At 46.5% G+C, this 26,473-nt stretch overlaps 1 protein-coding gene across 1 annotated transcript in view; it reads right to left on the bottom strand.

Annotated features, from left to right (window-relative positions):
- Positions 1–26,473, bottom strand: part of SACS (sacsin molecular chaperone) — a 67,409-nt gene that overhangs the window by 20,827 nt on the left and 20,109 nt on the right. The window contains exons 3-8 of the mRNA XM_083169915.1: positions 25,476–25,626; positions 8,283–8,370; positions 5,599–5,684; positions 4,941–5,052; positions 3,231–3,377; positions 914–2,396 (exon numbers count right to left, since the gene is read on the bottom strand). Of these exons, the coding sequence (XP_083026041.1) occupies positions 914–2,396; positions 3,231–3,377; positions 4,941–5,052; positions 5,599–5,684; positions 8,283–8,370; positions 25,476–25,626 (2,067 nt within the window). The remainder of the gene's footprint in view (positions 1–913; positions 2,397–3,230; positions 3,378–4,940; positions 5,053–5,598; positions 5,685–8,282; positions 8,371–25,475; positions 25,627–26,473) is intronic.

Here is a 26,473-nt window from a genome sequence, read left to right as displayed (position 1 = left end):
AGGGAATATCCAGACTATCCAGATTGCTTTAACAATATGTGATAATGTCACAGTGTTAGATCTGTTAGTACACAGTTAATCCTGCTTCAATAGCATATGTATATTGAGTCGTGCGGTGCTTGGTTACTTTGGCATTCTCATGACTCGATATTATCTCATCAATTAGCATGCATGTACTGATATCACTTATATGCCTTTCACACCAGCCTGAATGCCTGGGTTGGGAAAAATTTGCCGGGATGTCAACCCTGCTAGCTAGCATGGTTGTTTCCGCGTTCAACCCTGGGTACTCACCCAGGTTTCCGGTCCACAGTGCGGGCGGTCAGGCCAGGGATCCACACAGGCGGCAGGCACAGATGACAGGACATGCGGCGGATGAAGATGACCCAGCTCTCTGGCGCCCACACTGCAGCCGTCTGATCTGTCATCTGCACCAACCTGGGGTGAGTATTGTCCACCGCCTCCCCCGCATCCAACTTCCTGCCCGCCTCTGAGTCCTGCCCACCTCCTTCCCACACTAGAAAATGTAGGGACTTTTCTGGTGTGAAAGGGGCCAACCCAGGAATACCCCGGCATGATCCCTGGGCTGTATTCCCGGGTGGGTCCCTGCATTTTCTGGTGTGAAAGGGGTATTATTTAGTATTGCATCTGACAATATTTACCAGTAACTAGCCTGGATTATGTCTATTTCTATGCAGAACCTATCCGTTAGTGTTCCTGCATCTATATTTAATCTGACAGGCTTGTTTGCATGTGTAGTTACTGCTGATTCTCTGTGCCATCTATTTAAGATAATACATTTGATCCCTTGTGGTCTATATACAGACACTGCTCTCTCCTCTTTTTGCCCTGCGCAAGACTTAAAGCCCACAATATCTCTTTTAATAGTACATTAATGTGCTTTTTTGATTACCTGGGGAACTCCTTTGAGGTTATGTAAACAACATCCTTATCGGATACAGATGATGAGAAAGGAATAAAAGTCCCATTTTGTAAAGGAAGCACTTCAAGCCCAATAAGTTCATTATAATTGTTGTCACTGAGTACAAACTCAAGTATGTGAAGCTTCTCATGAGTTGGTCCTCTGTGTGCAGATTTCCTTAACACCTGACGGACCAGGCTTGGGGTAACCTTCTTCACCGGCTTTGAACTATTTATCGGAATTTGGAATGCAGCAGTAACATTTGCCGGTACCTTGGCGATTTGAGTCCCTGAGTTCTGGAGGTAGTTGAGGATGGTTTTTGTATACTCTTGATCTTCATCTATTTCTGTGAAGTTTACATCTGATTCTTTTAACCAGCATTTCTTGGCAGAGTAGATCACTGCGTTCTGGAACAGCTCCTTCAGCAGAGGATCTAGGATAGGTTTCCAATGAGTCTTTATTTTGTCCATTTCTGGCCATACACTATAAATGCTCTCAGCGGAAAGAGGGAAATCTGGATTTTCTCCTGTCCCCATTCTCCTGATAGCTTCCAGAATAAGTGTGGTGTATGTTTTCGGAACAACACTCTTGACCAGAAGTTCGTTCCAAAGAGCGGCAGGATCTCGCCACTGGTCCAGTTCTCTCCACTTGATGCTTCTACGGTTGTCAGTTAAGCCAAAGAACCCACTGACATGGACTGGAAGACCTGTTTTGCTTTCATCCCCCGGCGGTAAAGGAAGAAAGCAAAAGGCTCTACCAACAAACTCTGACTTGGCTCCCTTCTCATCTCCGCTGTTCCACAAAGGCATAGCAATTCCAATAGTAGGAACAAATTTGAGGTCATCGGCAAGACAGTCTAATTCATTGCATATTCCCCTGCCCCCAACACTGTTGCATACCAGCCATGAGGAGGTTTGTGTCTCCTTGACTTTTTCATCCTCAACAATAATATTTACATGATAGGTGACGCATGTTACGCTATTGCTTGGAACTCCTTTACAGTAGCCATCAATCGACTTTTCCAGAATTTTGATTGAGTTGGGTCGGTCATGTTTTAGCAGCTTGTTCTCACTAGCGGTAACCCGAAACACTAGACTTTCAGACCCGTCCACCTCCCTAACATGTAGGGACACTTTCTGGACGTTCTTCAGAAACAGAAGCACCGTGTCCGCATCTGCTCGGAAGGATTCATACAGTTCTAGAACCTTTTCCTTAGTGTACAGATTATTGCTTAGTAAGGATGGCTGGACACGAAGAGGGAATCTGAAGAAGGTTCCAGGGAAATAACCTTCAGCAAAGGTTTCTTTTGTGCTCCCAAAAATGTTAATGAACGGGGCAAACTGGTCCACAAGTTCGCTTATTTCTTTGCTGTCCTCTTTTATGTCCCAGCACTGGCCTGACTCGTGGCGCCCAAAAAGTACCTGGTGTGGGTCCAAAATCCCTATTTGGCCTCCACTGAAAATACTGGGAACATCTGTATAAGAAAAATAGAAGAAAATACCATCATTATGCTAAATTACTGTATAATTACAACTTTATAGAGATCGTGACAGCTATATAATCATTGTGATCTAATTTCAAGGAATAGGTATGATTCAAAGTTCCTAGTGAAGTGGGCAGAATGAGGAGATTAATGCAGGGAATCCCGAAGTCCTCAAGGAGGGAGTGGTACTAGGGATGCTCCTCTATGGAAAGGTGTCACTTGGGCCTTGAGCAGATTTGAGCCAATCACATCAATATTCTCAAGGGCTTCAAGATGCTACTATGCCATGGCAGTCCCCATTGCCGCCCACCTGCATCTCCTCTCTGGGTTTTTTCCAGAAAAAAAAAAAAAGATAGTCAAGTATGGTCCAGCATCTGTGGGCAACATTCAAACGCAGCCAGTATTTACCCTGCATACAAAAAGAATAAATGGATCTGCCCCCCTTGTTTGGATTTTCTCCCAACATAACTATTTTCAACACTATGGGGTAGATGTATGAAGCAGTGATAAGGGAGGAGAAGTGATAAAGTTCCTGGTACTTTATCACTGACCAATCAGCTACTGACTGTTAAGTTAAAGGCTGGGTTTAAAAAGGAACAGTTAGGAGCTGATTGGCCGGTGATAAAGTACCAGGCACTTTATCACTTCTCCTTATCACTGCTTTATACATCTACCCTATATAAGAAGAGTTACATATTTGTTGTATGTGCAATAATAACATATCTGCAGAGAATAGTAAAGCATTATCTTTTTTGTAAGCTACTGAATTTAAATGATAATTCTCCTGGTACCAGCATAGTAAAGGCTAAAGAAATAACACTTTACCTGTTATGTGATATACAGAGTTAAAACCTATTCCAAATCGTCCTACTTTTAGCGGGTCATCTTTTTTCCTACTTCTCGCAATTTCTTGAATTCCGTTCCAGTCTTCTGGAGTGAAAACTGCGTTGTTGTATACGTAGAGTGCAGGCCCTAGATGAAGGCAGAGAGGCATTTTCTCAGATAATAAATGATTGATTTAAGTACTAATAAATGAACATAGAAGACAAACAATAAAACAAATACGGTTAACAGATTAATACCTACAGTATATTTGTACAATCTATACCACAGATTGCAACCATCTGTACAAGAGAGTCTGAAGCCAATGAGAGACGAAATCGGTGTGTTCATCAAATACGGCTAGTCAGCGAGCACCGGATCAGTAACTATACGGCGGATTTATGTAATTTGGCAATCGATTGTGAAAATAAATTTTTTTAAGCACAGATAAAAAAAAGTTAAAAAACTTACAAATACATTGGTAGTGACAATTTTGGATCCAAAATACCGGTAGGGAGGGGAAGGAGGGGGGGATGCAGAGCGCTACCAGAAGACAGCTAACATTCCATAATGGGCAATGCTGATATGTGGGCCCCAGTATTGCAACCTCATGTGCAGCATTACTGCTAGCATGTCAGGAAGGGATCGGGGCGGGATTAGTGGTGGGGACATTACCGGTGGTAACTACATGGGAATTCCCAATAGTATATGCTGGCTGCAATGTTGTTAGTTTGTATTGTATTATGGCTGTAGGATATTCTGAGGGGGTGCCGGATGACTTTACCGACAGTCTGGATTCCGACGGTCAGTACTACGACATCGGAATCCCAATGGTTTAAATAAGTGACAGTCGGGATCCTGACTGACAGGGGCTATTCTCCCTTGTGGGGGTCCACAACCCTCATAGAGGGAGAAAAGGAACCTTTGGTGAGCGCAGTAAATCAACAAGAAGCTTCTTTGTGCTCGCCCTCCCTGTCAGAGCACTGGCAGGTGGGATTTCGATGTGGGGATACTGACCGCCGGGATCTCAATTGTCGGACCGCCATACCACACCTATTCTGAGGCCATTCCCTGTATAAAATACTGAGTGCTTTGCGGTTGAAGGACAATAATATAAGGCCACAATAATCCAGTTTCCCTCATATTACAGTCCTGATAAGGGCGCTAATACATTATTTTCCGGGAAAATGGGAATCATGTATTTGTTTTCATAGGCTTTATTACTATCAATGAAAACCAGGAAACTGTTGAATTACACCGGTTCTGTGACCAGGTGATCTGCAGGATTTTATTACCCGTATAATTCATGACTGTCCCGGTTTAAAGGGATAGTATGGTAAGTCTTACTTTCGTTGACGTTTACTTTTGGTCCCTTGGGGAAAAAAAGGGGGGCTACTGTACATATGAAACAGCTGTAAATCCTAACCCCTTCCTCCAAGTTGGATGTGAATACTCCAATAAAGCTGATAGCCTGCACGTTAAAACCATATTCATTATATAACTGTATTTTAAATATGTTTTGTTAAACAGCTAAGGTGAGAAAATTGTCCAAATATATATGGACCTAACTGTATATTTACATTTATCTTTGGGTTTACATAAGGCTGCACCAGTTTCCACTAAAAGAATGGAGCGAATTTCCTGGTGGTTTAAATAAATTCAAAACCGGCAGATGTCTAACCAATCAGCTGTTACATGGTTCTGTATGTGCACCTTGGTATTGGGCCATATCCTTTGACCAAAGAGACTCCGTGCCATGATGGGTTTCATCGTAGAGGAACTTTACTTCACTTGCTCCAGCATCTTCAGCATTTTGGATCAGCTCCTAAATTGTATCATTTCAATAAGCAAAATTACTAGAAAAATATGTAATGTACTGGACAACTGCCCATACCCCACACAGACCACTCGGGACCCTGGCGGAACCACAACGGAACCCACTCCCCCTGCCAGACCCCTGCAGACCCCTACAAACCTCTTTCCCTCACAAGCACCACCAGATGACCCAAAACCACAACCCTCACCCCGTGGACCTTGTCATACTCCTGCTATCAAGTATTATAAAAAAGAATCCCATATTCAAAGTGCTCCTGGTCATGAGTATTTAGGAGACTTGACCTGTACTATAGAAGGCAGCCTACAGGCCAGTGCTGATAAGAGCAAACGAATTTTTATGGCTCGCACCACAGTACAGTCTATTGTGAGATTCAAAACTTTATTTAAAACTTTACAAATGGTTTGAGAACCACTTTCTATTTGAACATCTCTACTTCAGACAACTGTGGACATGAGATGTTGCATGCGCTAACAGTCAACGATTATTTGTCCTTACCACAGGGCCAGTATTTACAATCTCGTGGAATTTCCTTACCTTTAGGATTTGCCCTCCTTCTGGATATCTCCTTAAAATGTCCTTGAGAAAGTCAACGAGAGGTGGAGTTGTCTGTCCAAATTTGCCTATCAATAGGTAAAGAAAGAGGATGATAATGTCTGGGCGCTAGGTAGGCATATGCAAGCTGGTTATAGGTAGAGGGGTAACAAAACCTATCTTGGCCCCATAGCAAGATTTTGAAGGGCCCCCCACGACCTGAGAGAGTGACAGGGGTGATGGTCAAAACAGCATAGAAGGGGCACAGCCTGACAGAGTATGGTGGTGTAAATAGCAATCAGAATAAAAGTGGCATTCAGAGAATTGTAATGCCGTGAAACACATACTTTGATGTATTAAATACATTATTCTTTCAGGGAATCACAAGACAAATATATGTACCACATAGTAAAATTCACTGCTCCACATTACACCACACACAGTAATGCCCACTGCTCCACATTATGCCCCACACAGTAATGCCCATTCCATCACCATACGCTCCAAACAGTACTGCCCACTGTGTAACATTAAGCCTCGCACAGTAATGCCCATTGCGCCAAACTAAATCCCGCATAATAATGCACATTGCACTGAACTACACCTCACACAGTAATCCCCACTGTATCACATTACGCCCCACCCAGTAATGCACACAGCACCACATTACGTCCCACAGTAATGCGCAATATGCCAAACTAGGCCCCATACAGTAATGCCTACTTGCTCCACATTATGCCTAGCAGAGTAGATTCCACGGTGGAGCGTAGAGCAGAGCAGCCAATAACAGCAGCTCCAGAACACTTCTATTGAGTAGTGTCACATTTAGCTCTCTCAAAATGGAGAATCATGATGATCCAGCCAGAGATGATCCAAGGGGGCGATACTTAGAATTCTTGGGCGGAGCTTCTGGCAACGGGGGCTTCAGGATAACATCTGTGGCTGGTCTACTCATCGCAGGTTGGGGGTAGGGCTTAGTGCGACTTCAGAAACAGCAGGAGGAAGAGCACAGCTCATAGCATGACAGGGTGCAGGGGGAGCAGGGGCCCTACAGACAGATCAGGATCCATAGCAGCTGCCCCGCCCCGCCCCGCACCCTTGAAGGTTACGCAAATGGTTATAAGGTGTAGAGATAGATGATGTGTTTTGAATTCAAGTCGCTTGAATACATTTAAGGCCTGGTTTTAATATTGGAATAAAGTAATAGGGCGTACGCATGGTACGGTGTAGTCTATTTTCCTATCTGATTTTGCTTATAGAAGCAAAATAGAATCGAAATAGAATACATTCCATTTTGTTCCGTTCCTGATGCGCAGCCCTGCGGCATCGAAGTATAACAGAAAAATAGACTGTGCAGGCAAGACGAAAGTGTACACGGTGCTGTGCAATTTCATCCCGATTCGATTGGGATCAGATAGAAAGTAAAACGCACCGTTTGTACACTACGTAAGCATGAGCAAGTAACTGTGCACCTGGACAACCATGCTGAACTGCCAGTGGAAAGAATACATACATCTTTTGCACGCTTGGTAAATACTGGCTGCTTTTGCATGTAGCCAACAAATACTGGACAGCTTTATTTTTACATGCGCAACTCTGTGTGCAAACACCTTCGGCGAGTAATGGGAGGGCCGGGGGTGGCAGCAGGGGGACGCCTAGCGTTTTATGGGTGTACGCATAAAACGCAGACGTGTCGATGCCTGCGTGGGGCGGGCGGCTGGTGTCACATAAGCGTTGACTAACTCTTTAGACTGAAGTCTGCAGAAATCATTTGATGGGTAGCAACCCTCTCCCGGACAGCCGCATGCGAGGGGGATGTGATCGCGTACACATCACCTCGGATGCTACCAAGGGGATCCGGGCGGCACTTACCTGTTTTCTAGGCTGCGCGTATACTCAGCCTAGTGAACGCGTCTGAATCAGGCCCTTAGATTTGAGTCTTGACACGCCCTTCTCACAACTAATTCTCTCGTTACATCTGCCCCACATGCAGTGCAGCAAGTGGGGCAGCAGTTACTGAGCATCAGTGCTCGGTAACCTGCTCTTTATCGCAAATCAGCATCAGGCCCTTATTCTGTTACATATAGGGGTGATTCTAACTGTCTCGGTGTCCTTGTGACGCCGCTATGCTCCCCCGCCAAATACATGCCACCCCCGCCACCGTTTCCCCTCACAACCATGTTCTGGTTCACTCACAAAGGCAAATTCCTTCTCAAATGGACAAAACCATGTGCACTGCATGTGGGGCAGATGTAACATGTGCAGAGAGAATTAGATTTGGGAGGGGTTTTACTTCAAAGTGAGATCTGTTTGCAGTGTAAAAATAAAACATCCAGTATTTACCCTGCACAGAAACAAAATAACTCACCCAAATCTAACTCTCTCTGCACATGTTACATCTTCCCCACCTGCAGTGCACATGGTTTTGCGATTGCAAAACGACAACTGACGCCGAATGAGCTCTACTATTGGGACATAGGGCCTTATTCTATTCTCTCTGCACAAGTTACATCTGCCCCCCTGCAGTGCACATGGTTTTGTCCATCTAGGAAGGATTTTGTCAGAAAGAGTGAACTAGAATAAGGCCCTTAGTGTAGAGGACTTTGAATGACTAAATATTCTGTGTACAGCGCTGAGCAATAGGTGTGCTACATAAATAACAGTTATTGAAGATAGAAATAAATTACCTCCTCCTTTCAGTCCTTTTGATTGGAGATTTAAATAAATATTTGCTTTACCAGAAGCCACATCTGCAATCTTCGTCCCGTCACATAGCTTTAAATAAAAAATATCAGTAAATGAATTACATTTGTCAGGAAAGGTGGCATATCATGCGTAAACAGGAGTGGTAACAAATACTCCCTCCCCCCCCAAATGCAGCATTTTGCCCCTATACCTGCTGCTGGCGGCACCATCTTCAAGCCTACATTATATATTCGGAGAAATGATACAGTAGCACAATGCCAGGCTTTGCTGGTACAGGGGAGACCCCATAACAGCCCTGAAAATGCACACAGTTTGTAGCACGCATGCCTCTGTATGCAATTGCTATTTACAGCATCTGTGCAGGGGATCGATAGTCTGAATTTCGGGGTCATATGTTATTTAGCTTTATATAGGTGTGTAGTTTTAATTAATTTAGCCTGATGTAGTGTTTGTAATCTCTTATACCCTTTCACACCAGCCTAAATTTCCGGGTTGGGCCCAGGAACAACCCGCGACTAGCTCTGGTGTGTATGGTTCCCGGGCGAAAATCCTGGGAAAATTTCCCAGGATTTCAACCCTGCTAGGGAGCAGGGTTGTTCCAGAGTTCAACCCGGGGTCGTCCTGGCCGGTGTGAAAGAGGTGGGGGTACTCACCCAGGTTGCCGGTCCAGGCGGCGGGTGCAGGTAACAGGAAAGGCAGCGGATGAAGATGACGCAGCTCTCCGGCGCCCTCACTGCAACCGGTGAGCTGCATTATCTACACCCGCCATCTGACCTGTCATCCTATCTCTATGTATGTCTGGTATTACTCAGTTTTGTTTTATCTCTATTTCCAATTGTGAAGCACTACAGCATTTTCTGTATTATATAAGAAACTGTTATAATAATAATAATAATAATAATAATAACAACAATAATAATAGTAACAGTAATAATAAATAAAAAGAGACACAAGGCTGTGCGCTAGAGAACCCACTGTGCGTATCATTTTGCTGATTCCTCTTAAAGCTGCAGGGAAATGTGGCTACCAACCCACATTCAAATGAAAACCAGAAAGAACAATAAACATTGTGCTACAATGGAATTACTTTTTTAATAAAATTAATTTAAAAAAATATTCATCCCCCATTAATTGGTTCATTATTTGGAAATTAATTCACCCTACGGACAAAAAAAAAAAAAAAAAATACTGCCTCAAGGATGTGGTAAATAATAACTTTCAGCTGCGTGCGCTAACACACTGAGCCTCTCTGCTCAAAATTGCTTTATTAACTAAAGAACTGAGCTTGGCAATAATTACTAACAAATTTCATCAAACATCAAAAGCCTGTCTTTTGTTATATGGCATTCAAGGACTATATATGTCTCTGATAATTACTCTTCAATATGCCCAATAACCTTTGCTTAGCACTTTACTAACAAAGCATTTGGCATTTATACTATGTCGTTGTAGAGTACATTTTTACAATTACAACTATATTGTTTAAAAAACTGTTTTTATTCATTTTATTAAAAAAGTAATTCCATTATAGCGCATTAATAATAATTGGCTGTAACCGCTATTTGATGGGACTGGTTGATGATACAATTACACATCTTTGCATAAAACGGTTTATTTATATATAAAAAAAAGCAAATCGAGCTACTGGCTTTAAAGGTGCTGTAGAATTTGTGTCCGCAACAAAACATTGCAATTTACCAGCCTGCCACTAGGTGGCATCTACATGAGCCATGCTTATAGCTGTGTTTATTGCCTGGTATTAGAGGCCATAGAAAATAGAAAACATGCATTTACAGTAGGTTTATGTAGGAGATAAACTTGAACTCTTAAGGCAGCCAGCAAGTGTGGCAGTACCATGTTAATATACAATAGTACAACAGAAAATGAATATATGTATAGTACTTGTCTGAAATATCCCTCCTCACTGAACTTAAGCAGGAATATCAAAGCATCGAGTCCCTCGGTGGAGACTAGGAGCCTGATTCAAACCCACTCACTAAGCAGCATTCTTTCACTGCTTAGCGAACGTGTAAACATGACCCACCGGACGAGCAGCCGTCTGCCCCGTGCAGGCTTCAACACGCCTGCGTTCTCATGGGGGCACCAGCATTTTTCTGGGCACACCCACTGTTTTTGTGGCCATGCTTGGTGTTCCCATGGGATGTACCCCTGCCTGCCCCCTACCCACCCTTCTCAGTGCCAACGAATTGGCCGAGCGTGATACTCGACAAAGGCACCCCAGGGATGGCCATCAACAATGTAAATAATAATGCAAATGACCATCAATTGTAGCATAGTATGTGATGTGTATGACCATCAATGGTTTTAACAATCAATGGCTGTCCCTTTTATTTGACTGACTAGCCCGTGGGCCAATCACATCCTGGGGGTGGGGGCAAAGCACTGACAGTGCCAGGGAAGAAGTACTGAATATGCTGGGGGAATGGTACTGGAAATGCTGGAGTAGTATTGAAGGTGCTAGGGGGGGGGGGGGGGGGGGGGGTACCGCAGGTTCAGTGGGGGTAATGCTGATGCTAGGGGGTGTACGGAAGAAGCTAGAGGGGTTACTGGAGGTTCTAGGGGTGTATTGCAGGTTTTGAGGGAGGGTGCTGGGGATTACTGAATGTGCTGGGGGAGTATTGAATGTGCGGAGGGCTAGATGTATGAAGCAGTGATAAGGGAGAAGAACTGAGCCAGAGGAGAAATGGCCCATGGCAACCAATCAGCACTGAAGTAACATCTATAATTTTCATAATATAAAATTATACAGAGCAGCTGATTGGTTGCCATGGGCCACTCTTCCTTTGACTCACTTCTTCTCCCTTATCACTGATCCATACATCTACCTCTGAATGTGCTGAGTTGGTTGGTACTGAAAGTGCTTGATGTGTTCCAGAGGATGCTAGGGAGGGTACTGCAGATTCTAGGAGGGGGTTCAGTGGGTGCTAGGGGGGTTGATGATTGTTCTAGGTTGGTACTGCATGTTCGGGGGTTGAAATATGGGGGATGAAATTGAAGGGGGGGGGGAGCTCGTCAAATGTGGGTGATGTACGGTTAGTCCCAAAGTCCAAAATTTAGAGTGTTTACTGATGCATTTCGTCGTCTGCTGAGAACTTTTTCCAAAAAAGTTTTTAAAAAGTTGTCTGCAGATGAGGAAACGTGTCAGGACACACCCTAACTCCCATATTTCAACCTTCAAGCTCCATCTGGAACAATTGCATTGGGATACCCCCACCTGCTCAATCTTGGGACCTTATCCTTCGGGAGAGCCTAATTCCAGAACCTGGAATGGTACCACAGGCATCACTTTAACCCAGTCAGGTATATGGACACCCAGGGCGAAATGTAATAGGGTGCGATTTTTAGACTAAAAAAAAATCGCACCAAATCGCACCTTTAAAAATCGCATTTTTTGCCGCGAATTCGCATATGTAATGAGATGCGAATTAGCGGCAAAAAATGCGATTTGCCGCGATTTCGGGCGATTTTTTGTCATGAAAATGTGCGCATTTTCAGTCATGAAAATGTGCGCATTTTCATAAATGCGATTTTGTGGAAAAAATAAATAAATGGAGACGCATAGCTCAGTCCTGATTGGCTGAGCTATGCGTCTCCATGGAGACGCATACTGTAGCTCAGCCAATCACGCTCTCAGCCTCTGTAGCACTCGGACAGCGCTACAGAAGCTGTTAGAAGCAACGGAGAAAGCCGGTTCTCCCCGCTGCCTGTCAGTTCGGGGGGAGCCGGCTGTAAAGCAGCCAGACCAGCGCTGGATCCAGGAATGGTAAGTAACGCTGGTGTAAAAGTGAGGTGTGTGTGTGTAATAAACTTTTACTTCTCTGTGTGTGTGTTTTTTATAAACATTCTTTTTACAGGTGGACTACAAGTCCCAGCGGGCCCATTAATGCCCCGCATGCTGGGACTTGTGGTTCTCCAAGTCCCAGCATGCGGGGGAGGTCTGCTGGCACTTGTAGTTCGCCGGTAAAAAGCAATGTAATGATATGTATGATGGATTTAACCCTATCAGGCCGGCGTCCACTGGCCACGGACGCCGGTGACAGCCCCGGGCTTCAGCCCTGGACGGGTGAAGCCTGGGGGGGGACCCCTTTATTGGGGGGGTCCCCACTCCTCCAGGTACCCCGTCCAAGGCTGACCAGCCACGGTGCTCATGTTTTGGCCGGGGGACCTTGTATAAAAAGTGTCCCCCGGCTGTGGCATGACACCGCGGGCTGTTGGAGCCCGGTGCTGGTTTCAAAATACGGGGGACCCCCAGATTTTTTGTCCCCCGTATTTTTGGAACCAGGACCGGTCCAAGAGTCCGGGGCTGGTTTCAGAAATACGGGGGACCCCTATGCTTTTTGGCCCCCCGTATTTTTGGAACCAGGTCCGGCTCAATGAGCCCGGGGCTGGTTATGCTTAGGAGGGGGGACCCCACGCCGTTTTTTTTTGATAAAAACACTTTTACACATTTTTATTAACAGAACCATGCACAGATCTCAATGATCTGTGCATGGTTCTGTCAAATTCGCCTGTCAGAACCTGGTCTATTTTTTTTGCGATTTTTGGTAACATTTACCAAAAATCGCACCCTATTACATTTGCGAGTTGTATACTTTATAATGGGAAAACATCTGGATGCGAATTGAAATGTGACTAAAAATCGCACTTCTAAAAGTGCGATTTCGCGGTAAAAAGTGCGATTTTTTTACCGCGATTTTCAACCTATTAAATGTGCGATTTTCGGAAAATGTGCGATTTCGGCCGTTTTTGACCAAAAATCGCACATGTCTAAAAAATCGCACCCTATTACATTTCGCCCCCAGTTTATTTAATCTTTGGACCTATCAGTTGTCGATCAATATTAACCATCAGGGGAGCATCATAGGAACATGCGGGACTGCACCTAACTATACATTATTTTTTCCCTAGTCCTTTAGTAGCTGATTCCACAATGGATTTTATTTGAATCAATTGATTTATTTATGTTATTATCATTATAATATATGCATCAATATTTTTATTGAAAGAATGAATGTTTATTTTACATAATACAATATAATATAATTTATTATACACCCACATCTTACCCACGGGTACAACCTTTTTTTTTCATATTTGGGATGATAGCGTCAGTATTCTGACCACCATCCTGACCACCTGTCATCTGTATGTATCCCATCCGAAGACCTGGTACGGGCAAACTTCCAAAGAGGAAGTCACAGAACACACAGTTATGTGAGTGGGAATGTGATATACACACAGGCATGATCCCAAAGCCGCTCCTTCTGCTGCACTTTGCAGAGCCCTACTACACAAGGCAATGAGGCCGGGGATGTCATACACATAGGTGTGACCTCTCAGCTCCTGTTTCTACAGTCCCTGAAAGGAGAACTGCTACACAAGGCAATGAGGCCGGGGATGTCATACACATAGGTGCGACCTCTCAGCTCCTGTTTCTACAGTCCCTGAAAGGAGAACTGCTACACAAGGCAATGAGGCCGGGGATGTCATACACATAGGTGCGACCTCTCAGCTCCTGTTTCTACAGTCCCTGAAAGGAGAACTGCTACACAAGGCAATGAGCCCGGGGATGTCATACACATAGGTGTGACCTCTCAGCTCCTGTTTCTACAGTCCCTGAAAGGAGAACTGCTACACAAGGCAATGAGGCTGGGGATGTCATACACATAGGTGCGACCTCAGCTCCTGTTTCTACAGTCCCTGAAAGGAGCACTGCTACACAAGGCAATGAGGCCGGAGATGTAATATACATAGGTGTGACCTCTCAGCTCCTGTTTCTACAGTCCCTGAAAGGAGAACTGCTACACAAGGCAATGAGGCCGGGGATGTCATACACATAGGTGTGACCTCTCAGCTCCTGTTTCTACAGTCCCTGAAAGGAGAACTGCTACACAAGGCAATGAGGCCGGGGATGTCATACACATAGGTGCGCTCTCTCAGCTCCTGTTTCTACAGTCCCTGAAAGGAGCACTGCTACACAAGGCAATGAGGCCGGGGATGTCATACACATAGGTGTGATCTCTCAGTTCCTGTTTCTACAGTCCCTGAAAGGAGCACTGCTACACAAGGCAATGAGGCCGGGGAAGTCATACACATAGGTGTAGTCTCTCAGCTCCTGTTTCTACAGTCCCTGAAAGGAGCACTGCTACACAAGGCAATGAGTCCGTGGATGTCATACACATAGGTGTGATCTCTCAGCTCCTGTTTCTACAGTCCCTGAAAGGAGAACTGCTACACAAGGCAATGAGGCCGGGGATGTCATACACATAGGTGTGACCTCTCAGCTCCTGTTTCTACAGTCCCTGGAAGGAGCACTGCTACACAAGGCAATGAGGCCGGGGATGTCATACACATAGGTGTGACCTCTCAGCTCCTGTTTCTACAGTCCCTGAAAGGAGCACTGCTACACAAGGCAATGAGGCCGGGGATGTCATACACATAGGTGTGACCTCTCAGCTCCTGTTTCTACAGTCCCTGAAAGGAGCACTGCTACACAAGGCAATGAGGCCGGGGATGTCATACACATAGGTGGGATCTCTCAGTTCCTGTTTCTACAGTCCCTGAAAGGAGCACTGCTACACAAGGCAATGAGGCCGGGGATGTCATACACATAGGTGTGACCTCTCAGCTCCTGTTTCTACAGTCCCTGAAAGGAGAACTGCTACACAAGGCAATGAGGCCGGGGATGTCATACACATAGGTGTGACCTCTCAGCTCCTGTTTCTACAGTCCCTGAAAGGAGCACTGCTACACAAGGCAATGAGGCCGGGGATGTCATACACATAGGTGTGACCTCTCAGCTCCTGTTTCTACAGTCCCTGAAAGGAGCACTGCTACACAAGGCAATGAGGCCGGGGATGTCATACACATAGGTGTGACCTCTCAGCTCCTGTTTCTACAGTCCCTGAAAGGAGCACTGCTACACAAGGCAATGAGGCCGGGGATGTCATACACATAGGTGTGACCTCTCAGCTCCTGTTTCTACAGTCCCTGAAAGGAGCACTGCTACCAGGGCCGTTTCTAGAGACGGACAAGCCGTGCAGCAGCCCGGGGCGCCGCACGGCTTGTCCGCCTCTGTTTAACAGCCGGGGCGCCCCGCAAGTTCCCCCAACGACGCGGCCGCCGCAGCCTCCTCCCCGGCGTCCACACACAATGACAACAAGCAGAGGGAGGGGAGGGGAACGCATCATGCGTCTCTCCTTCCCCCTCGCTCACCGTGTCACTGGGCTGTCAGCCTATCAGAGCTCGCGGGCTGGCAGCCAATAAGGAGCCAGCCCGCGGGGTATGAATGGCTGATGGGCGACAGCTCAGAACAGGTACACGCACGCTGACGCTACACAGTGAAGGGGAAGGAAAGAAGCGCGATGCGCTCCGCTCCCCTCCCCAAGGAAGCAGCAGCAGCAGCAGAGGCGATGGCACAGGGGGAGACACAGACACAGTGAGTTTGGCACTGTGGGGGCATATATCTATGGCACTGTGGGGGCATATATCTATGGCACTGTGGGGGCATATATCTATGGCACTGTGGGGGCATATTTGGCACTGTGGGGGCATATGTCTGGCACTGTGGGGGCATATGTCTGGCACTGTGGGGGCATATGTGGCGCTGTGGGGGCATATGTGGCGCTGTGGGGGCATATGTGGCGCTGTGGGGGCATATGTGGCGCTGTGGGGGCATATGTGGCACTGTGGGGGCATATGTGGCGCTGTGGGGGCATATCTGGCACTGTGGGGGCATATGTGTGGCACTGTGGAGGCATATATTTTTGGCGCTGTGGGGGCATATTTGGCACTGAGGGCATATGTGTGGCACTGTGGGGGCATAGTTGTCACTGTGGGGGCATATATGTGTGGCGCTGTGGGGGCATATCTGGCACTGTGGGGGCATATTAGTAAACGGCATCAGTTGTGCGTTAGCGGCGCGTGTGGCATAATTTGTAATAGCCATTACGGTGTGGGGTCTAATGGGCATCACGGTGTGCGACATAATGTGTAATTGTCATCACGGTGTGTGCGACATAATGTGTAATTGTCATCACGGTGTGCGTGACATAATGTGTAATTGTCATCACGGATAAATAGTGTATAATGATTTAAGTAGCCTGTCATTGTTTGGCCTTGATCTGTGAGGCATACTAGGTAACTGTGTGGCCTTCAGCCCGCCAACTTATGTGCGGGAGGACAATGACAATTCCTGCGGTAACCAATGTCTAGTCATGCAGGATGCAAATGTGTGATGTAAGGTAATTGTTTTCCTGCTAGACCACGCCTTTATATTAAGCCACACCCTTTTTAAATTAAGCCACACCCCTATTTCGGCGCGCGCCGGAGGCGCGCGCAATTTCTTCTATGACATGTAATGTATTTGGTTGGGGGGGAGGGGGCGCATTTTTTTTCTTCGCCCTGGGAGCTACATTGTCTAGAAACGGCCCTGACTGCTACACAAGGCAATGAGGCCGGGGATGTCATACACATAGGTGTGACCTCTCAGCTCCTGTTTCTACAGTCCCTGAAAGGAGCACTGCTACACAAGGCAATGAGGCCGGGGATGTCATACACATAGGTGCGACCTCTCAGCTCCTGTTTCTACAGTCCCTGAAAGGAGAACTGCTACACAAGGCAATGAGGCCGGGGATGTCATACACATAGGTGTGACCTCTCAGCTCCTGTTTCTACAGTCCCTGAAAGGAGAACTGCTACACAAGGCAATGAGGCCGGGGAAGTCATACACATAGGTGTAGTCTCTCAGCTCCTGTTTCTACAGTCCCTGAAAGGAGCACTGCTACACAAGGCAATGAGGCCGGGGATGTCATACACATAGGTGTGATCTCTCAGCTCCTGTTTCTACAGTCCCTGAAAGGAGAACTGCTACACAAGGCAATGAGGCCGGGGATGTAATATACATAGGTGTGACCTCTCAGCTCCTGTTTCTACAGTCCCTGAAAGGAGCACTGCTACACAAGGCAATGAGGCCGGGGATGTCATACACATAGGTGTGATCTCTCAGCTCCTGTTTCTACAGTCCCTGAAAGGAGCACTGCTACACAAGGCAATGAGGCCGGGGATGTCATACACATAGGTGCGCTCTCTCAGCTCCTGTTTCTACAGTCCCTGAAAGGAGCACTGCTACACAAGGCAATGAGGCCGGGGATGTCATGCACATAGGTGTGACCTCTCAGCTCCTGTTTCTACAGTCCCTGAAAGGAGAACTGCTACACAAGGCAATGAGGTCGGGGATGTCATACACATAGGTGTGATCTCTCAGCTCCTGTTTCTACAGTCCCTGAAAGGAGCACTGCTACACAAGGCAATGAGGTGGGGGTGTCATACACATAGGTGTGACCTCTCAGCTCCTGTTTCTACAGTCCCTGAAAGGAGAACTGCTACACAAGGCAATGAGGCCGGGGATGTCATACACATAGGTGTGACCTCTCAGCTCCTGTTTCTACAGTCCCTGAAAGGAGAACTGCTACACAAGGCAATGAGGCCGGGGAAGTCATACACATAGGTGTAGTCTCTCAGCTCCTGTTTCTACAGTCCCTGAAAGGAGCACTGCTACACAAGGCAATGAGGCCGGGGATGTCATACACATAGGTGTGATCTCTCAGCTCCTGTTTCTACAGTCCCTGAAAGGAGAACTGCTACACAAGGCAATGAGGCCGGGGATGTAATATACATAGGTGTGACCTCTCAGCTCCTGTTTCTACAGTCCCTGAAAGGAGCACTGCTACACAAGGCAATGAGGCCGGGGATGTCATACACATAGGTGTGACCTCTCAGCTCCTGTTTCTACAGTCCCTGAAAGGAGCACTGCTACACAAGGCAATGAGGCCGGGGATGTCATACACATAGGTGCGCTCTCTCAGCTCCTGTTTCTACAGTCCCTGAAAGGAGCACTGCTACACAAGGCAATGAGGCCGGGGATGTCATACACATAGGTGTGACCTCTCAGCTCCTGTTTCTACAGTCCCTGAAAGGAGCACTGCTACACAAGGCAATGAGGCCGGGGATGTCATACACATAGGTGCGATCTCTCAGCTCCTGTTTCTACAGTCCCTGAAAGGAGAACTGCTACACAAGGCAATGAGGCCGGGGATGTAATATACATAGGTGTGACCTCTCAGCTCCTGTTTCTACAGTCCCTGAAAGGAGAACTGCTACACAAGGCAATGAGGCTGGGGATGTCATACACATAGGTGTGACCTCTCAGCTCCTGTTTCTACAGTCCCTGAAAGGAGAACTGCTACACAAGGCAATGAGGCCGGGGATGTCATACACATAGGTGTGACCTCTCAGCTCCTGTTTCTACAGTCCCTGAAAGGAGAACTGCTACACAAGGCAATGAGGCCGGGGATGTCATACACATAGGTGTGACCTCTCAGCTCCTGTTTCTACAGTCCCTGAAAGGAGAACTGCTACACAAGGCAATGAGGCCGGGGATGTAATATACATAGGTGTGACCTCTCAGCTCCTGTTTCTACAGTCCCTGAAAGGAGCACTGCTACACAAGGCAATGAGGCCGGGGATGTCATACACATAGGTGTGATCTCTCAGCTCCTGTTTCTACAGTCCCTGAAAGGAGCACTGCTACACAAGGCAATGAGGCCGGGGATGTCATACACATAGGTGTGACCTCTCAGCTCCTGTTCCTACAGTCCCTGAAAGGAGCCCTACTACACAAGGCAATGAGGCCGGGGATGTCATACACATAGGTGTGATCTCTCAGCTCCTGTTTCTACAGTCCCTGAAAGGAGAACTGCTACACAAGGCAATGAGGCCGGGGATGTAATATACATAGGTGTGACCTCTCAGCTCCTGTTTCTACAGTCCCTGAAAGGAGAACTGCTACACAAGGCAATGAGGCCGGGAAAGTCATACACATAGGTGTGACCTCTCAGCTCCTGTTCCTACAGTCCCTGAAAGGAGCCCTACTACACAAGGCAATGAGGCCGGGGATGTCATACACATAGGTGTGACCTCTCAGCTCCTGTTTCTACAGTCCCTGAAAGGAGAACTGCTACACAAGGCAATGAGGCCGGGGATGTCATACACATAGGCAGTATTCAATGCGACCGGCAAGGGGGTTAAATGGCGGGGGTCGCCAAAAACAAGCGACCCTTTGCGTTTAACCTCCGCATGGACGCTCACCGTATTCAGTGTTCCGGGGGAACTCTTGCTGTCAAATAACGGCAAGGATTCCCCCAAACACCGAGGTTCGTGGCTGCAAATGCATTCACAGCCGTGCACAGGGCGTCATTTACCTGCTCGCTGTGCTCCGAACACACGTAGCCCAGCGAGCGGGTCTGAATTGGGCCCCTTGGGCCAACTATTGGTAAGTGTGTATTATCAGATATGTCATCGCATCATCCGTCGTTTTGGTGTGTACCCAGCATTAGACCAAGACTTAGAGCAATGCAGTGAAACGACAGATAGTACTGTCGTCCAATAGAACATGAGATTGATTCCAAACAGGGCCCTATCTCTGTGGAGCTGTATGCTCTCCACATGTCTGTGTGATCGGGAATACCGATTGTACACTACATTGGAGCAGTGACTGATGTGAATGACCAAACGTTCTCTATGAAGTATGATATGATATAAATGATGGTTAATAAAAACAAATCATCGCTGGTAATAATCCCAGAAGAGTATTTGGGATATAACGATACATTTATCTATGTAAAAGATGGATATGTAGAAATTAGCATTGGCCCTCATTGTGATCTGCTCAGCTTATCGAGCAGTTGTTGTTGCGCAAGAACCACGCCGACAGGGCAGATCCGCGGGGGTCTCGCACAGAAGCCCTACACATGCGCAGGGCACAACCATCGTTCCCCCGTGCAAATGCCCAGGGGGCCAAATGGATTAGAATCAGGGCCCTTGTGCAGGGCAAACCTATGGTTCATTAGTGGTAGACTGTGTTTTTTCCAAAAGTATAATCAATCCGCTTTATTGGCAGTAAACAGATCCCCCATGGATTGTAAACTGACCCATCCTGATTTAAATGCAGAGTTGCGATTGTATACATGTCCTGTTCCAGGAAAACCAACAACTATTACTGACCATCACGGGTGATCTCACTGATAAACTATCCACAGCTCAGAAGAATATTGCACTCACTGATTGACTTTTGCCAATAAAACACAACAGTGACTCCCATTCCTGTAATCGTATATGGAGCAAACATTAACATCTAAACATATAAATGTCTCATGTTTCATGGGTTTATTGACACGTTTACCAGTTCATGGTTTCCAGGTCACCTGTGAATTTTTAAAATGTGACAGTTGGTGCTACACAGTAAAAGTTTACCAGTGTGTTCCTTTAGCGCTGACCGTATATTTCTTTATTTCTCATGTGTTTTACCCCCCCCAAAAAGGAGAAAAAAATACAAAAGTGCAATACAGTTTAAATTTGCATAATAAATCTTGATCATATATTTAAGTATAGGTGTCCCGTACCCTTTCGGTATGTCTAATTTGTTGTAAACAAATGAGCTCTTCAGGAAGCGGTAACGTCACTGTTTGGTCAATATCAATCCAACAGCTCCTAGGCTCCAGTCCCACCAAGTCCTTGTCACCTCCAGCCACCAACGCGTTTCAAAACAGGATGTTTCTTTTTCAAGGCATGTGCACAGGACTTGAAAAATAAAACATCCTGTTTCGAAACGCGTTGGCGGCTGGAGGTGACAAGGACTTGGTGGGACAGGAACCTAGGAGCTGTCAGGGACGCCTGGGACCTCTTGTTAAACATCTGCGTATGTGTCTGCAAATTTCTTTTTGTAGACCACATTATCCGGTGAGAGTCCACCTTGTCATTTGTCCTTATATTTATATTTGTTCACTTTTACCATTAAAAACTGTATTGCACCATATCCAGTTTTTTTCTCTTATATGGTAAATTACGAATTGGATTAATATTGACCAAACGGTGACGTTACCGCTTCCTGAAGAGCCCATTTGTCTACAACAAAGTAGACACATACCGAAAGGGTACGGGTCTCCTATACATAAATATATGATCAAGATTTATTATGCAAATTTAAACTGTATTGCACTATTGTATTTTTTTCTCCTTTTGGGGGGGGGGGGGGGGCAAAATACATGAGAAATAAAGAAATATACGGTCAGCGCTAAAGGAACACACTGGTAAACTTTAAACTTTTTCTTTGTTATCTATTTGACCCTTGTATGGAAAGGTGATCCATACTTTCCCGTGTTTTCCACCAGCGACGACCAGCGCAAAGGTCAATCTATACCCATAAATTCAGTGCTACACAGTACTCCTGTCAGATTACCTGTTAGGGTTCCTTGAGGACCGAGTTTGGGAACCAGTGTTTAAGATGGACCACAATCAGATCGCACACAGAGCAAAATTTGACTAAAAATCCACAGGTGACCTGGAAACCATGAACACATTGTGAACCACTGTCTAAAACAATAGAAACTGGTAAACGTGTCAATGAGCCCATGAGACATGGTATGAGGGGGACACTTATTATTTATTTGTTTAGATGTTAATGTTTGCAGCCAGCTCTTAGCGGGGGAGGGGGGTGGCAGCCCGGAGAGTGAGGGGAGAGACCAGCAGCAGCTACTTCTCCTTCTGAAGCCACTAGCAGCAGCAGCAGCAGCAATCCTCCTCCTCGCCCCGGCGCCCTGTCAGTGACATCACAATTTTGTTTCTGTGTAGGGTAAATATTGGCTGCTTTATTCTTACACTGCAATTTAGATTTCGGTTTGGACACACCTGCAGCATGTTTTTGTCCAGCTGCTTCTGACATTGGCTATGTGGCTCTGCAGTAGTGTGCAGCATGATGTGATGTCTGAGGTCACGCTGCACAGCCCGCCTGCCGCACCGCTCCCACCGCCCGGCTCCCGCCTGCCATACTACTGTCTAGCTCTTGCCCTGGTAAGTGACACTGGAAGCAGCCTGGGTTTGGGGGAAGAGGGTGCTGCTGATCCGACCTGGCTTGGATCCGTGTTCCAAATGCCGGGTCGGATCCGGGATTTTTGTTGTTAAAGGGGTATATGCAACACAATGGTGGAAAAACATGATCCAAATCCATCCAGTAGTTTTTGTTTAATGCCAGCATAAACTGACAAATATTCGGGGGGGGGGGGGGGGGGGGGGGGGGGAGAATGTCCGCCTCCAATATATAGCAATATATTTATTTAAAATAAACATCCTATGTACAAACCCAACCCTTTTATAATTTTATTATACACAGATGGAGCCCCTCTTATTATTGTCCGGCTTACGGCAGACCGTCCCCACTCGCAAGAGCCGGCAGAGAGGGACTCCATTAAACTTGGACGCGCGTGTATACCAGTCTCTCAGTGGCTGGGCGCCGGGACCCTGCCCGTCTCCGCTTCAAGAAGACGCCCATTGTTAGGGGGAGTGTGGGGAGGTGGGGGGAAGCTTTGGAATGGGGCGGAGACCCGGGGGGAGCTCCGTCGCCAAGTTTTGCCAGCCCCTGCCTAAATGACGGGTGATACATCTGTATACATATAAGCCCACCAGGTGCTACACAGCCTATATAGAAATGCAGTATGTGGATTGGTGGATTTATACAGTCTCTGAATTCTGCCCTGTACCACATCCCATCCAACCCCTATCCCAATGTTGTGGGATGAGTTCCAACTGTCTGTAGTGTAGTGAGGTGGTGTGTTACTGTAACAGGGGGTGCATGGAATGCAGTAACCACAAACACATGGTACAGACATTAAAGCTTCAGTTATGTGGTTTAGTGGGTTCTAAAGTAACTGGCTGGAAGTAATCATATTTATTAAGTTCTTGCATTATGTACCTCCCAACTATCCCAACTGTGCGGTGTCAAATGTAAAAGCTAGATGGGGATCTCTCCACATTAATTGTAGAATACAGAGATAAAACACAGCTATAGTGTAAATAACACGGGCAGCCTTATCTAATGAGTCCTTATGAGATCCAATTCCGCGTCTCCTCTCCGTGACCTCTAGATCAGGGGACACCTGTTACACATCACAGGAGAGCCAGCGAATGTCTGCTAACACTGAGCAAAGTTGTGGCATTTGGCCAACTTGTGTAATGTCATATTCCCACTCGCTGGCCTCCTCGGGAATTAGCCATGTGGCACAGGGGAGAATGTGTTGCTAGGAAGTGGGTTAGGAAATGCACGGAGCGTTGCAGGGTAATCTCTAACTGTACATGGCAATTCACTGTGATTTTAAAATCGACAAAATCAGCATTTCATCCAAACATGAAACAGGTCGTGAACTGAACGTTTTAACCACAGGTTACCACATTATTATATTTTGCTCTCAAACCCTTAGGGCCAGATGTATCAAGTTTGAAAAAGTGATAAAATGGAGAGTGATAAGCAACCAGCCAATCAGCTCCTACCTGTCATATTTCAAACCCAGCCTGTGACATGACAGGTAGGAGCTGATTGGTTGGTTGTCACTCTCCATTGTATCACTTTCTGAAGCTTGATATTTCAGGATTTATATTTATATTTACACTGCATTAATATCTTCTATATATGTCTTCTTACTGCCCTCTGAGTATTAAGTAATAATTAAAACCTGTTAAATAAGTCAGTTATCAAAGATAAATAACGGCTAGAAGCTATTATTTAAGAAATGCTCAGTATGTTATAAAAAATAGATTTGAATCTACCGCTGTGTACAATTCATCTATGGACATAAAACTGTATTTTTGCTATCCGCACTGAATTATACACTGCAAATCTGTAGGAGCTTTGGGGCCAATTCAGGCACATATGCTAAGGGCTAAATTCTTCCCCGATGTTCGGGGTTTACGGATGGTGGAATATGTGCAAGTTCCGGGAGCAAACGGCTTCGGCGAGTGTGATCGCCCGGCCATTGACTCCAGGAGGGGTGGGAAGGGTGTGGCAGCAGGGGAACAATCAGCGTTTTATGGGTGTGTAGAAACACAGCAGGGACAGGCACCTCACAGGAACACAGCAGGGACAGGCACCTCACAGGAACACAGCAGGGACAGGCACCTCACAGGAACACAGCAGGGACAGGCGTCTCTGAGAAGCACTGCATGGACAAACGTCTCATACCCCTTTCACACCAGCCAAAATTCCCAGGTTGGTCCCTGGAACAACCCTGGATTAGTGCTGGTGTGAAAGGTTCCAGGGCCTGATGCCCTGGGATTTCAACCCTGCTAGCTACCAGGGTTGGTCCAGTGACCTTCCAGGGTTACTGGGTGGTATGAAAGGTGCAGGAACATGTCCCTCCTTCCCATGTTGCCTCTGCTGATGCTGATTGGCTATGCAGGGCAACTTCCTGTTGTTCTGGATTTCCAGAGATGTGAGAAGCACAGCAGGGACAAGCGTCTCAGAGGAGCACAGCAGGGACAGGCAACTGGAGCACAGCATGGACAAGCACTTTAGAGGGGCACAGCAGGGACAGGTCCCTCAAAAGTTTACAGAAGGGCTAGGCTGGCATCTCACAGAAATACAGCAGGGACAGACGGTCTAACAGGATCACAGCAAGGACAGGTGCCTCACAGGAACACATTAGGGACAGGCATCTAATGCTTGTAGAGACTGCATTTCAAATGATTTCTATTTCCTGCCTGGTCACTGCTTATTGCACTCAGCGGCTCACATCTATACTATATAATGGGGGTTATTCTTATCGCACAGCGGAGCGATGGTCAGCAACTGCGCATGCGCATAAAGTTTTATGCGCATGTGCAGCCACTTTGTGCGAGTGAGCGCAGCGAATTGTTTATTCGCTGGCCCGCGTGCACCTGGAAGTGCGGACGCGGGGTGTCGAGCGGCGGCGAGGAGCTGCGCCCATGGGAACGCCCAGCGTAAACACTGGGTGTTCCCATGTAAATGCGCCCCTGATGCGGGTGCATGGGGGGGCAGTCAGCTGGCCGCCCTCTTCCCACCAGAGGTATGTGTCTTAGAACATCCATTCGCATGTGTGCTGGGATATTCTGCATGCCAGCGGGGGCGGGCGTTCGTGCAGGCAGCGGATAGATGACACGCAAAGCCGCAAATTTCGCAGCGTTGCATGTCAACCAGTATAAGGGCCAATGAACAGAACTGATTATTCATAACCATCTGACCACTTCCTAACACACTGTCGGACATATAAATTCATCAATACTACAGACTCACATTCAGCACTCACCTCTTTGTCGTAGAGCAGCAGCCGCTGTTCTGAGACCGGAAAATCTGTGTCTCTGTATATCAGCTGCTTGATATCATCAATAACAGCTGAGGTGGCCACTTCGTATGTCCTACAGCCAACATAGTCATGTAGGACAGTCACCCTGGACAACCTGCCGAGACAAAGAAACCTGTATTACAAAGGAATGCAGCTATAAGTGTATCTCCACACTCCCATAACAGGCCTATAAGACTGTCCCGCTCCGTGCATCTGAATAGCCACCTCTCAGACATTGGAACGCAAGTCTTCCCGCGAGCCCAACTCTGCCAAAGGGAAGATTTCCCTCTCCTCTTAGGATATACTTTAGCCGTAAAGGATCCACAAACCAGTGAATAAATAAAGATATGTAATAAGGTGAAGATCCGGAAGTGATAGTAAGATGCACTGAAGTATTGTATTCCCTGTGTGCCTCTGTATCTAGGACTGCAATTCTGCAAATGGCTGCACCGGGCATTAGGATAATGGGATCTCACACGCCAGACGTTACCTAATTACAAGCCAAGAGGTCAATTAGTCACATTAACACAAAATGAAACAACTTTTATATATCGTCACATTTTGTGGTTATCGAATATCCTGGAAAACATGTCCGACAAGTAAACTGAAGGCGCACATGCTGCTATTCCTCCTGCACTACGTAATGATAACCCTATGGTAGGTATGCTACATAGAGATCAACTGTTCCCCACTGTAGCTGCTCCCAGTTGATAATTGGAGAGACATGTGGCATTATCATTTCAGCACAAGCACGGCCAGGGGTCGTGTCATAAATGACAGATGGAAGAGTTCCTGATCACGGAGACATCTGTCACTGGTCTGAGATCCGCAATAAGACGTGTCATCTAACACCGGTCACACGAGGAACATCCTAAGTGCGGTGAGAGTCCACGCTCACTGTTCTGTATAAGTGAAGATGATTTCATTTAGTAGTTTATTAAACGGCTGTCACCAGGCTTCTA

The sequence above is a fragment of the Crinia signifera genome, chromosome 2 (assembly GCF_055691185.1).
Source record: "Crinia signifera chromosome 2, ASM5569118v1, whole genome shotgun sequence".
Classification (NCBI taxonomy): domain Eukaryota; kingdom Metazoa; phylum Chordata; class Amphibia; order Anura; family Myobatrachidae; genus Crinia; species Crinia signifera.
Note: the sequence above shows the minus strand (reverse complement) of the source record. Positions and strands in the feature narration are given on the sequence as shown.